This window comes from Salvelinus alpinus, chromosome 9, assembly GCF_045679555.1.
Source record: "Salvelinus alpinus chromosome 9, SLU_Salpinus.1, whole genome shotgun sequence".
Lineage (NCBI taxonomy): Eukaryota > Metazoa > Chordata > Actinopteri > Salmoniformes > Salmonidae > Salvelinus > Salvelinus alpinus.
Window position 1 is genome coordinate 64,474,109 of NC_092094.1, and position 14,094 is coordinate 64,488,202.

General features: G+C 42.2%; 1 protein-coding gene across 8 annotated transcripts in view; it reads right to left on the reverse strand.

The window, feature by feature from the left end:
- The window catches only part of LOC139530476 (echinoderm microtubule-associated protein-like 1), an 84,003-nt gene that overhangs the window by 33,208 nt on the left and 36,701 nt on the right, over window positions 1–14,094 (reverse strand). For 4 of the 8 annotated variants that reach the window (XM_071326942.1, XM_071326943.1, XM_071326941.1 and 1 more), the window contains exons 2-7: window positions 7,569–7,751; window positions 6,375–6,428; window positions 3,818–3,950; window positions 1,984–2,040; window positions 386–517; window positions 70–98 (exon numbers count right to left, since the gene is read on the reverse strand). In XM_071326942.1, the coding sequence (XP_071183043.1) occupies window positions 70–98; window positions 386–517; window positions 1,984–2,040; window positions 3,818–3,950; window positions 6,375–6,428; window positions 7,569–7,751 (588 nt within the window). The remainder of the gene's footprint in view (window positions 1–69; window positions 99–385; window positions 518–1,983; window positions 2,041–3,817; window positions 3,951–6,374; window positions 6,429–7,568; window positions 7,752–14,094) is intronic. The other 4 variants (XM_071326946.1, XM_071326947.1, XM_071326945.1 and 1 more) reach the window with 3 other exon arrangements.

Sequence of the window (14,094 nt, forward strand, 5' to 3'; positions counted from 1 at the left end):
AAAGCTTTAAATCTCAAATTTACAGGGAGCCACTGAGTGCATGGCATCACTGATATAGTTGGCTCTTACCTGCATTGAAAACAGGCTCCTTAAGTTTGCTGCGGAGTGAGTAAAAAAAAAAAAATGTCAACACTAAACCAGGCAATGTGCCAGATAGGTTTAATCAAGTGCAGATAAAGTATTTGAAAGAAAGCAAACACTACTTGATCCCAGGGTCATGTGCATTAGGGTGAATCATTATGGAACTGACTATAACCGGTAGGTTTCCAATAAGAAATGCTTGTTTTCGTTTTCTGTTTTAAAACATTTTGCTACGGTGTGGCCTACTGAACACTACCCAAGTCTGGGTGTTGAGGATAAGTTATTGTTATTAGGCTGGCTGTACCTTTCGCTGGCTCTCTTGCCGCTGGAGTTGCTCCCGGTAGAGCCGGTGCGGGTGCGGTTGCTCTTGGAGTCGCCGCTGTCTTTACGCGTCAGTGTACCCATCGTTTCGTTGGAGTTGGTTCTCCTCACAGTGCTGGAGGAATAGATGGTAAAATGGATGAAAAATCTACCTAATGGTGTATTTTGAATAAATAAAGGTGCTTAAAAGAAATTGTCTGAGGAATTCTGATTATTGACTTGTAATCTCATGAAATAAGTACCCAAGATTTATCTCTCTGTGGGAGAGATAGTGGGAGAGATAGTAAAATGGATGATGCAATTACCTAATGGTGAAAGAAAGAAGTATAGCCTTAATTGTCCGGGGAATAGTGTTAAAATAGGCTGTTATTTAGCTGTATCCCCTCAGAGAATTTTCAGTTGCAAATCCTTATAATAAATATAATCTATCATCGGAACTATCAAAGACTTCAAACTTGATTTTGAGTATAGGGGTAAGGTCAAGCAAAGATCAGACCAGCAACCTATAAATAACACTATCTACTACAAGTCCTCATATGACCCTGGAAGTACAGACCATCATAATACACCAAAGAAGGCCCTATACTAGGAAACCAGATTACTGATCCATGACAGAGAGAGATTTTTCCCTCTCTCTTCCCTGTGACTCGTTCATGGCCACATTTATGATGGTATTAGAGGAGATGGTTGAAACATGTTAAAAAGCGGGCCATTAAAATGCCTTCACAAAAGAACGGCCCAATCAGCAGTTCATTGGCTGGAATGGCCTAATGGCCTACCAGGTCTAATCCAGCCTGTGAGACCAAAGTCCATTCAATCCTCCCGTTTGTAGCTGATGTTATCCCCCTGAAACAGGGTTCGGGATGTGTATCTTTGTGTGTGTGTGTGTGTGTGTGTGTGTGTGTGTGTGTGTGTGTGTGTGTGTGTGTGTGTGTGTGTGTGTGTGTGTGTGTGTGTGTGTGTGTGTGTGTGTGTGTGTGTGTGTGTGTGTGTGTGTGTGTGTGTGTGTGTGTGTGTGTGTGTGTGTGTGTGTGTGTGTGTGTGCTTGCGTGTGTTTGTGTGTGTGTGCGTGTGTGCTTGCGTGTGTTTGTGAGGGGACCTTTGTTAGTTGATATATGCCAGGCAGCAGGCATACCTAGATCAGGAATGGAGTTAATTAGGCCATGGGGGATTTATTGAAACCTTTGGTCTCTTTGCCAACTTTGGTTGGCATGGGAGCAGCACCTTCTGTATTTGATCTAAATCCCACCACACACAGAGAGAAAGAGAGAGAGAAAAGACAGAGAGAGAGAGAGAGAGATATTCATTCATTTCATTAAGTTTCAAGTTTCACGTCTTCCAAGCTCTAAACCCAACAACGCAGTAGTCAATATTTAACCAGGATAGTCCACTCAGTAACAATAACATTTGCCACTGCTTTCCAGGGAGAGAGATGTTTTTGTGATGAATGTTGTTATTCATTGTTCATAGAAATGATCTGTTAATTCAATGACTCATGGATCTATGACGGATGGATAACATTGAGGTAACATTATGAGCTTTGAGGATGGTCTAGGTGTCACAGTTTGGCCACACTCTCACCTGTAAGGAGAAGTGATGTAGATAAGTCTGGTGGGTATGCCAGACAAACTGGAGAGACTGGACAGACAGGGGGCATGCATGACCGAGAAGGGAAACAGGGAAGTGGAAAAGGAGACAGTGAATGGGTGGTAAGACAAAAAAGACTGGGGATTTAACAGTATCACGCTCTGTGATTTTTAAGATAATTGATGTGTAGATACAGTAGTTGACTATAACATTTGCATCCATTTGAATCAAGTTCAGTATTGTGGCTAGTGGACACAAACTGCCAATACCAGTTTGTTCAAAGAGGATGTCTCATGTCTTGTTTTGGACCAAATTGTCAGTTTGATAGATATTATCTTTACAGATTAAGACTGCAAAAGTGCCATATAAATGAGATAGAGATCAACTGGCATGAATGGAGGTATGGTGAAAACGGTTTTGTGACGAATAGGAATACATACCGTATGTCTATTATCAAATATGAGTATATGCGTGTGTCTACCTGTATGAAGGGATCTCTTGTGGAAACATCGGGAAACACCGCACAAATACAAACAATAGTCTCCAATGTACACAATTCTGCTTCCTGCAGACTTCCTTCCTTCTCATCCTAAAATAACACAGAGTTAGGAAGTGTGGGTGGGTGAGCTATCCTTTGTGCAAAGACTTAAAGTTCAGGAGTCAAGAGCTGAAGGAGGCCGAATCAACGTGGCCCTCTATGTGCAGGGATTCATTGTTATCCTTCATGCATGGACAAACCATTTACACTTAGAGTCCTATTAATACACAACAGACCTTTGACATTTCCCCTGTGCCTTAGTGTGTTACCGAGTCTAGCCTGGTCAGCTCCATATCACTCTATATCTATTGCTTCAGTCTGGAGAAGGTTCACCTATACTGCATCCATGTTAGGAACTCCATCCCTCCCACCCTCCATCTCCTCCCCTTCATATCTATTTACTCTATAGTCTCATCCATATACCATCCATTCCTCAGTCCTGGATTATGATAATTTGACTCCAGGCATGAACATCATTGGAAGAGTGCCTATTGTTCCCTTGCCAGTTGTGATTTATTACCTGCACTCCCTTGGCCCCAGTCAGCCCCAATCAGTAAATCAATGGCGTCTCTGAATGCCACCGTGGTGTAAATGGGGATGCCTGTGACAGCACTGTACCTGTGTTTATTATTCATGTGACATGTCAATGGCTCTCCCTTCAGAGGAGGGTACACTTATGCGAGGGGAAAATGAGCACAGGCAGACAGGCCACAGAGGAGATAGTAGTAATACAGTGAAAGACACACAGATTCCTGTTTGCAGGAATCAAATAATGTGTTGACTTTGTGCAGACTAAAAAAATAAACACACCAACGGTGTGTATGTTGTATGAATTTTTAGTTGAGGAAGAAATGTGTATTTAAATAGTGTGCACTTATTGAGCTTTAGGGTACAATTTACTCTGACTATATTACAATATTAATACACAAAATCTAGAAAACACAGTCATTACTGCTCCAGTTATTTAAAGCCCCTAGGTTTAATAAACCCAAACTAAAACAGAGTTGGTTTTACTCAGAACATAAAAATAATGTTGAGAGATATCTCATAAACTAGCCCTACTGGTCAGGTCACATGGTCAGGAAAACTCCTGGCCTTAGGCCTCTACCATAACCCTTACAAAACTGCAGTTACACTGCAAAATTACTGTCGTAAAAAAAAGTGTTATTTTGGTCGCACTATTTGCAGCATGCTGTATTTATACTGCAGTGTACTGGAGTTATACTGCTCTCTGACTGCAATCTTTTTTTCGTAAGGGAAGGTAATGGGGAGCATTTGAGCTGTGTTTACCTTTTGGTTGCTGGTGCAGCAGCATCCTTCCTGGAGCCGGTGGGGGACGGTAGCGTGCCACAGCTTTTCTTGGGCAGGACAGTGCCGTTGCTGACAGTGTGTCTTAGAGGCAGGGCAGCCATCATGGGTCTGGCTGTAAGACAAACACACACAGCACCACAGGGTGAATGGTGCTTTGCATTGAACTAGCTGGAACATGCAGAAAATACACTTTTCACAGTGGTCAGCTATTGGGAATTTTCAAATTCAGATATAGGGTTGCAAAATACTAGAAACTTTCCCAAAGTTCCTGGGTTTTTCTGAAATCCTGGGTTCTTCTGAAAAACCTGGGAACTTTGGAAAAGTGTCCAACATTTTGTAACTCTTCAGATGCCCTCTATAATCTTGAAAATATATGGATATCTGCCCTCCACAAGAGGTGTATGAGTAATGAACTTATGGAAGATTCATGGGACTGAGCTGAAGCATTCGACGAACTGTATTGAACATCGCCTTCAGAAATGGTCAATTCATAACTGCACACACATATACAACTTTTCAGCTGCTATGGCGTTCGTTACCCTTCCAGCTGCATATACCGTGTGAAGGCTTTTGTTTCTTGATTAGAACTTAAGAGACCACATAGATTTTCCCTGAACCCGTCTGTAATACATACATGTTTCAAACAAACCACCATAGTCCCTGTGTCCAAGAATGCCAAGGTAACATGTCTAAATGACTATCGCCCCGTAGCACTCACATCTGTAGCCATGAAATTCCTTGAAAGGCTGGCCATGGCTCACATCAACACCATCATCCCAAACACCTGGACCTACTCCAATTCGCATACCGCCCAGATCCACAGATGACGCAATCTCTATTGCACTCCACACTGCCCTATCCCATCGGGACAAAAGGAACACCTACGTGATAATTCTGTTCATTGACTACAGCTCAGCGTTCAACACCATAGTGCCCTCCAAGCTCATGACTAAACTAAAGACCTTAGGAATCAACACTTCCCTCTGCAAATGGATCCTGTACTTCTTGACGGCCGCCACGCTGACCCTCAACATGGGGGCCCCTCAGGGGTGTGTGCTTAGTCCCCTCCTGTACTCCCTGTTCACCCTTCGACTGCGTGGCCGCGCATGACTCAAACACCATCATTAAGTTTGCCGACGACTGGACGGTGGTAGGCCTGATCACCGACGACGATTAGACAGGGAGGAGGTCAGTGACCTGGGAGTGTGGTGCCAGGACAACAATCTCTCCCTCAATGTCAGCAAGACAAAGGAGCTGACTCAAGGAAATGGAGGACGAAGCACGCCCCCAACCACATCAACGGGGCTGTAGTGGAGCAGGTAGAGAGCTTCATGGTCCTCGGTGTCCACATCACTGAATATTTATCATGGTCCACACACACCAACAAAGTCATGAAGAAGGCATGACAACGTCTCATCCCCCTCAGGAGGCAGAAAAGATTCGGCATGGGCCCTCGGATCGTCAAAAAGTTCTATAGCTGCACCATTGAGACCATCTTGACTGGCTGCATCACCGCTTGGTATGTCAACTGCTTGGCCTCTGACAGCAAGCCGCTACAGATGGTAGTGCGTACAGCCCAGTATGTCACTGGGGCCGCGCTCCCAGCCATCCAGAACCTCTATACCAGGCGGTGTCAGAGGAAGGCCCTAAAATTGGCTTGGAAATATTTATCACTGCAGAGAAGCTGGTGAGTTTTGTTATGCTTGCATTGCCAGCTGGCGTGTGTGTGTGGTGTGTATGTGTGTGTGATACAGCAGAATTAGATCAAACAGGGGCACCAGTCAGAGAGTGAGTGGGGACTGTGTATTTCAAACGAACCACTGTGTTTGCGTGCCATGGCTCGGCTCTGTGTAGAGCCGAGCCTGTGTAGAGCAGAGGAGCGATTACTTACCCTGTATCTCACTGAGATACAGTCAAAATATACATTCTGTGACAAAATTGACCCGAGTAACTAGCATCTCAAAGTTTGTCTGTGAATTGTAGACACATAATGTGATATTTAGTGTGGGTGTCAGGACATGCTAGAATTAAGGAAAAACCATGCAAGTGTTTCCACAGCATACCACCTCTCACCCACTCTGAGTTAAGGGGACTTGAGTGGCATGCAGTCTAGTGCAACAACATCAGAATGTCCTTCATTGACAATGTGCTCAATGTCAGTAGACACTAGTGCTCAGACAGTATACACAGTAGTGCTTAGTAGACATTAGTGCACAGTAGTACAATGTACATTTTAGGACATCCATACTCCCTTTTGTCATAGAGACTATGGATTTTTGTCATAGGGACTATGGACTTTTGTCATAGAGACTATGGAATTTTGTCATAGGGAGTAGGGATGTCCTAAAATGTAAACCGTACTAAAAAGACACAGTAGACACAGTAGCGCTCAGTAGAGTTGCACAAAGCAGGCCTTGTTAGAAGGGACAGAGCCTACCTGACAGGCCATGTTAGAAGGGACAGAGCCTACCTGACAGGCCATGTTAGAAGGGACAGAGCCTACCTGACAGGCCATGTTAGAAGGGACAGAGCCTACCTGGCTTTCCATCATTGCTGTCTTTCGATGGGGACCTTTTCATCAAAGCTGGGTCTACAGCCGTACATACACATACCACAACAATAGAGTCCAGGAAAGGATGACAGGAAGATGAAAGTAGCGTAAACAGTGAGATACCATAGATGGAGAAACACAATAGGAGAAGATGGGACTGGAATGGGAGGGAACCAAAAGGTTACACGTGTGTGTGGCTGTGTGAGATCCATATGTTCTATCCCAGCTAGCACATAATGTTCTGAGAACCACATGTTTCTTAGAGCTTGGTGAGAGTGTGGTTGTCCTATGGTTATTTTTGCATACAACCTTCCCACAGCATTCTGGGAATGGTGCAGAATAGTTGCTTAGCTTTGGAACATTCTCAGCACATTTAAGGAACTTGACAAAAAAACATATTTTCTTGGTATTTCATTACTTTAAAAGAACGTTTCCTAAAAGTTCAGACATGGTTACGTTTAATAAAATTATTGGTAATATCCTATGAGCGTTCTCCAACTGGTTTGACATTGGGAATGTTCTCAAATAGTTCAGAGAATGTTAAGAATGAATGTTCTTCTGTGGGAAGTTCAGTACTGCAGGTTTTCTCTGGGTTGTTTAAACGTCATGTTATCAGAACATTAAGAAAACATTAGTAACGTTTAAAGAACATTATAAAAATGTTATTTAAAAACATAGAACACAAAAAAAAGCGTCAACTAAACTCTCTCTACTGTCTATCTTGTTAAGTGTGTTCAGGTGTGTTGGCCACACCCACTAATTGAATACACTAAAATGAACAGTTTTGTATGAGTAAAAAAAAAAGTCATGCTAGCTCCATCCTGGTGGCCAGTGGAATAATTCCATGGATAGAAGATCATAGGTTTGGATCGCACTGATGCCGTGCCACAAAAAAAAGAAATGTGTTTGCATGATTAATGCCTAAGCAAATTAATTTCCACGTGTCCTATCTGTGCTTGGAGTTTTTCAAAAGTTAACCTGAGCCAGCAGTGTTTTATTGAAACGTTCTCAGAACATGATTTAATTACCTTCAAATAAACGATCATTTCCATTCTCAAAACGTTAATTAAACCTCCCTGGGATGTGTGTATACCTGTATGTGTGTGCATGCGTGTGCGCATACACATGTACATGTGTGTGTGTATCTGTCTGTGCCCGTTTGTGTGACACATCAGTTACCTTTAGTGGGTCCCCTCCTGTTAATCGTGGCATTTTGCTCCTCAGAGATGTTGAGGCGGCGCACCACGTCGGCCAGCGCTGACTTGAGCAGCTGGATCTCGTCCTCCTGCATCTGGACACGCTGCTCCAGGGAGGCAATGCGGTCCATGACCTCCATGCTGCTGGCTGCCGACGCACTGTCATCTGGGGATGGTAGAGAAAGACACAATTAATATGGGTTGGACACAAATGTAGCATGGAATGAGCACACATAGCATGGGTTGAACGCACACAAATACACTGGTGGTCTCGCCTGAGCTCTCATGTATCTCACAGGCTCAATGGATGTGGAACACCTACAGTGTTGCAATATGTACAATTTGCAGTGGTATCTGTAGAAATATTGATTATGGCTTTCTCTCTGCGTCCTTGAATGGTTTTGGTTATAGCGTCGCTCCTCAAACACAATGGGCAAAGGCTTTTTTGGTACAAGACATTTTTATTCATGAGCTCTCTGTCATGTCTGTCTGTCTTTCTGCCTACAGTACATGTCCGTACCTCTGTAAGTCCATCTATTATCCTCCCGGCCCGTTTGTCTGTCTGTCTGTCCATCTGTCTGTTCAAATGAGCTTAACACCACCATAGTAACCATGTCCAATATATTGGCCTAGTCCAGGGGTCTGCTCTGCTGAGACTTTGAAGTCAGTGAGATGAAATATTAATGGGAATCAGTGTTGTGTTCCCCTGGAGATTGATAACAACCGCCCTATGAATTATGCAGAGGGAGGAAGCAGCTGGTAATAAGGCAATCAAAACAGTGTTTTTATCTGTGTTGAATTAAGTTGAGACAGAGGCATAGATTCTTATAAATAAACAAAATATGGAAACATGTTAAATCTCAGTCTCAATCTAATATGGCTGGTAATGTAATGGTAAATAGAATAGGTGCACGCATCAAGGACAGCATTACCAGTTAAGCATATAGACAGTGTAGAGATATATGTTCGGTCATACGGTTTTGTGCATTTTTAATCTGGACTCAATATATCTAAATGAGCGGGTTGCTAATGACCAAATACTCCAGCACTTTTCCTGCGCACACACACACACAGTCACCCCCCCTCCACACACAAAGTCACCCCCCCATCCTCCCAACCCCGCACCAATGTCCTCCCGTGGCCTCCAGCCACCCCACTTTAAATTCACTTGGCATCCCTACAGTAATGATTGCAGCCATTACTGTACCCTCTTGATTAATGCTCCATTGGAGAGATAGGCCAGGCTAAACAACTTAATGCAATACCACTTCATACTGGCCCATTCTGCCAGATAGCCTTGACTACATTCTGGGAATTAACATCAAGATCAAGATGGTGTGGTCTTCTTTCATGGCTTGTCCTTTTCAATTGGATTTGTACTACTGTCATCCACTGAGTAGCTAGGTTAGATTCTGCATGCTGAATCAATCACAATGACAAATATTTACAGAGGAAGAAGCCTATCTTACTTACTGGGCCTTTAAACATACAGTACTCAAACAAATGGTCGCCTAACCCAATGTGAAGGCTTTTTGTTAAGGTTATAAATGATTCATTTGATAGACCTTTTTTAGATGAATCTGTAAAGCCGGAGCTGCTACGGCAGCGATGTTCTCTAAGGAGTACAAAGCCCTAGTCTCAGTGCTAGCAGCTGCTTAGGGCTTGGTACGAGCATGGATACAATGACTGCCTGCCCTGATACCACTGCGATTGGTTAGCCGATTGTACCGCTCACTCATGTCACCTGGGCTCTCACTGGAATTGACAATTCCTTATACACACAACAGGCTGCTGAATAACAGAGAGAATAAGTCAGGCAATTGAGTCAGAGTAAACACACCTTGGTGATATACCTCATAGTGTTCTCCTCCGTGAAAGATGACAGTACATTCATTGTTTCTCAATATCCAGCCCATGGACCGATACCGTTCCCTGTGATGATGCTGACCAGTTCCTGAGAAGGTTAGCTGACACTGATTTAGGCTGTTCTCAAGTGATATTTGTAATGTAAGCTGTCCCCAAGGAGGAAGGACCATTGCTTGTAAATTCCTGCTACTAGAAAGACTATAGCTTGCCAGTGCTTCTTATGGGCAGGTGGGACGGTAGCGTCCCACCTGGCCAACATCCGGTGAAATATGCACAGTGCGAAATTCAAACTACAGAATTATAAATATTTAACTTTCAGAAAATCACAAGTGTAATACATCAAAATAAGGGGTTGTGTGCCTATTTTGATGATTAACAAAAAGTTAAACTTTTTGTTAATCCAGCCGCTGTGTCAGATTTCAAAAAGGCTTTACGGCGAAAGCACACCATGAGATTATCTGAGGACAGTGCCTCGCATACAAAAGCATGAAAAACATATTTCAACCAGGCAGGTGCGCCACGAAAGTTAGAAATAGCGATATAATAAATGCCTTACCTTTGATGATCTTCTTCTGTTGGCACTCCAAAAGGTCCCAGATACATCACAAATGGTCCTTTTGTTCGATAATGCCCTTCTTTATATCCATAAAAACTCAGTTTAGCTGGCGCGCTTCAGTCAATAATCCACCCAGTTTCCCTCCATCAAAATGCATACAAAATTAATCCCAAACGTTACTAATAAACTTTTCCAAACAAGTCAAACAACGTTTATAATCAAACCTTAGGTACCCTAATACGTAAATAAATTATACAATTTAAGATGGAGAATCGTTATTGTCTTTACCGGAGAAAAATAACAAAGAACGCGCTCTTTTCCACGCGCTTGTAAAGCCAAAATGGGAGCCACCTAGAAAAACTACAATTTCTGGCTCATTTTTCCAAAAACCTACATGAAACTCTTTCTAAAGACTGTTGACATCTAGTGGAAGCCTTAGGAACTGCAATCTGGGAGGATTTCGCCTTATAATAAAAGTGACAGCCATTGAAAACAGTGGTAGGCTGAATTATTTTGGGGGGGGATGGTTTGTCCTCAGGGTTTCGTCTGCCATATCAGTTCTGTTATACTCACATACATACGTTTAACAATTTTAGAAACTTTAGAGTGTTTTTTATCCAAATCTACAAATTATATGCATATCCTAGCTTGTGGGCCTGAGTAACAGGCAGTTTACTTTGGGCACGCTTTTCATCCGGACGTGAAAATACTGCCCCCTACCCAAGAGAGGTTAAGCAGACAGCCCATGAGAAAAGAATGCACAAAATGTCTAAGTAAACCTATAGATGCTCTACATAAGAATACATGTTTAGTTACAGTAACCTCAATGTGGCCATGGCTGTGTTACTCATTTTAAGGTTGAATGTTACATTATTTTGTAAGATAGCCTTAATTTTAGGCTATTTACTGTCTTACAAAAGTAATATTGAATGGTGTTTGGTTGACAACACAACCAAATATCCACATTTAAAGGAGATGGAGCAACTGGCTTAATACCATTCTTTAATATTTGGTTGGAGATGGAGAGTTGGAGATGTGAATCCAACATATCATTTGTTATGACAAGTTTATAGGCTATTTATTGGGCTATTTCAAAAGTGATATTGAATTGTGTTTGGTTGTCATTACAACCAAATATCAAGATTTGAAGGAGATTTATCTTCTGCTTGGAGAGTTCCATCTGTGCCATTGACTAAGTCAGTTCGTCTTCAAATTAATAATTGAGATGTTGGATTCACGTCTCCATCTCAACACAAAAATCTAAGTTAAAGAAAAGGCTGAAATTAAATAAAAACTAACTTTAAATGCACTTGAAATAAAGTTTTATTTGATTTAGTCCTATTCTTTAACTTACATTTTTTGCTGAGAAGGAGACGTGAATCCAACATCTCCTTCAAATGTTGACATTTGGTTGCGTTGACAACCAACACAATTCAATATCACAAATTATCACCCCCCAAAAATGTTACCCCCTTTTTCTCCCCAATTTCGATCTTGTTTTATCGCTGCAACTCCCCAACGGGCTCGGGAGGCGAAGGTCGAGTCATGCGTCCTCCAAAACATGACCCTCCAAACCGCGCTTCGTAACATCCGTCTGCTTGACCCAGAAGCCAGTCAAACCAATGTGTCAGAAGAAACACCGTTCACCTGACGACCGAGGTCAGCCTGCAGGCACCCGGCCCGCCACAAGGAGTCGCTCGAGCGGGATGAGCCAAGTAAAGACCCAAGTAAAGATTTTTGTATTAATTGATGAAACATTGAATTTGGCCTTGCTGCTAATAGATCATAGAAATGCATTGAATAACATATTCATGCATGGCAACAGGTAGTCAAAAAATAAATGAAAAGGAAGTATGTTTTTAAGTGTCTGTCCTATGTCTGAGAGATATAAGAAACATCAGGAAGTAATTTGTATAATTGTTTACCCATATTTAACCCTTTTTTGTCACTAAAGTACTTCAATACAGTATATACAGTGGGGCAAAAAAGTATTTAGTTAGCCACCAATTGTGCAAGTTCTCCCACTTAAAAAGATGAGAGAGGCCTGTAATTTTCATCATAGGTACACTTCAACTATGACAGACAAAATGAGAAAAAAAAATCCAGAAAATCACATTGTAGGATTTTCTATGAATTTATTTTCAAAATATGGTGGAAAATAAGTATTTGGTCACCTACAAACAAGCAAGATTTCTGGCTCTCACAGACCTGTAACTTCTTCTTTAAGAGGCTCCTCTGTCCTCCACTCGTTACTTGTATTAATGGCACCTGTTTGAACTTGTTTTCAGTATAAAAGACACCTGTCCACAACCTCAAACAGTCACACTTTAAACTCCACTATAGCCAAGACCAAAGAGCTGTCAAATGACACCAGAAACAAAATTGTAGCAACTGCACCAAAACTGCACCAGGCTGGGAAGACTGAATCTGCAATAGGTAAGCAGCTTGGTTTGAAGAAATCAACTGTGGGAGCAATTATTAGGAAATGGAAGACATACAAGACCACAGATAATCTCCCTCGATCTGGGGCTCCACGCAAGATCTCACCCCGTGGGGTCAAAATGATCACAAGAACGGTGAGCAAAAATCCCAGAACCACACGGGGGGACCTAGTGAATGACCTGCAGAGAGCTGGGACCAAAGTAACAAAGCCTACCATCAGCAAGGGCATTGAAGATGAAACGTGGCTGGGTCTTTCAGCATGACAATGATCCCAAACACACCGCCCGGGCAACGAAGGAGTGGCTTCGTAAGAAGCATTTCAAGGTCCTGGAGTGGCCTAGCCAGTCTCCAAATCTCAACCCCATAGAAAATCTTTGGAGGGAGTTGAAAGTCCGTGTTGCCCAGCAACAGCCCCAAAACATCACTGCTCTAGAGGAGATCTGCATGGAGGAATGGGCCAAAATACCAGCAACAGTGTGTGAAAACCTTGTGAAGACTTACAGAAAACGTTTGACCTCTGTCATTGCCAACAAAGGGTATATAACAAAGTATTGAGATAAACTTTTGTTATTGACCAAATACTTATTTGCCACCATATTTTGAAAATAAATTCATAAAAAATCCTACAATGTGATTTTCTGGAAGAAAAATTCTCATTTTGTCTGTCATAGTTGAAGTGTACCTATGATGAAAATTACAGGCCTCTCTCATCTTTTTAAGTGGGAGAACTTGCACAATAGGTGGCTGATTAAATACTTTTTTGCCCCACTGTACTTTCATAATTTGTTTTAACTGACACCGGGCTACCTTCAGAGTCTTCAGAGTCTTGTGGGTGTCCTAGAGCAAAACAACCGAGATGTATGTTTTTGTGAGAGTCTCACCTTTCGTTTGCAGGGTCATATTAGTGTGTAGCCGAAACTGTTTGGACACTACAGACAGAAGTTGGCAGATCAGCGGTACCAACTTGCAACAACTCCTGTGGTGCTTGTGTGGGTCGTAGAGCAAAATAACACCATAGTGTTCGTGAGAGTCTCATCTTTCCATAGAGGGGTCATGTTAGTTTGCAGGCCAAACCATTCGGACACTACAGACATTCTCTTGAGAAGACCGATTTTTCGGGATGTCTCCTGGTCTGACAAACACCGCTGTAGCCATAGCTGCAGGAAGTAGGATTATTATTTTTTTTATATGAATACAAAATATATATACAGTACCAGTCAAAAGTTTGGACACACCTACTCATTCAACTGTTTTTCTTTATTTTGTTTATTTTCTACATTGTAGAATAATAGTGAAGACATCAACACTATGAAATAACACATATGGAATCATGTAGTAACCAAAAGTGTTAAACAAATCAAAATATATTTTATATTTCAGATTCTTATCCTTGATGACTGCTTTGCACACTCTTGGCATTCTCTCAACCAGCTTCACCTGGAATGCTTTTACAACAGTCTTGAAGGAGTTCCCACATATGCTGAGAACTTGTTAGCTGCTTTTCCTTCACTCTGCAGTCCAACTCACCCCAAACCATCTCCATTGGTTTGAGGTCTGGTGATTGTGGAGGCCAGGTCATCTAACGCAGCACTCCATCACTCTCCTTCTTGGTCAAATAGCCCTTACACAGCCTGGAGGTGTATTT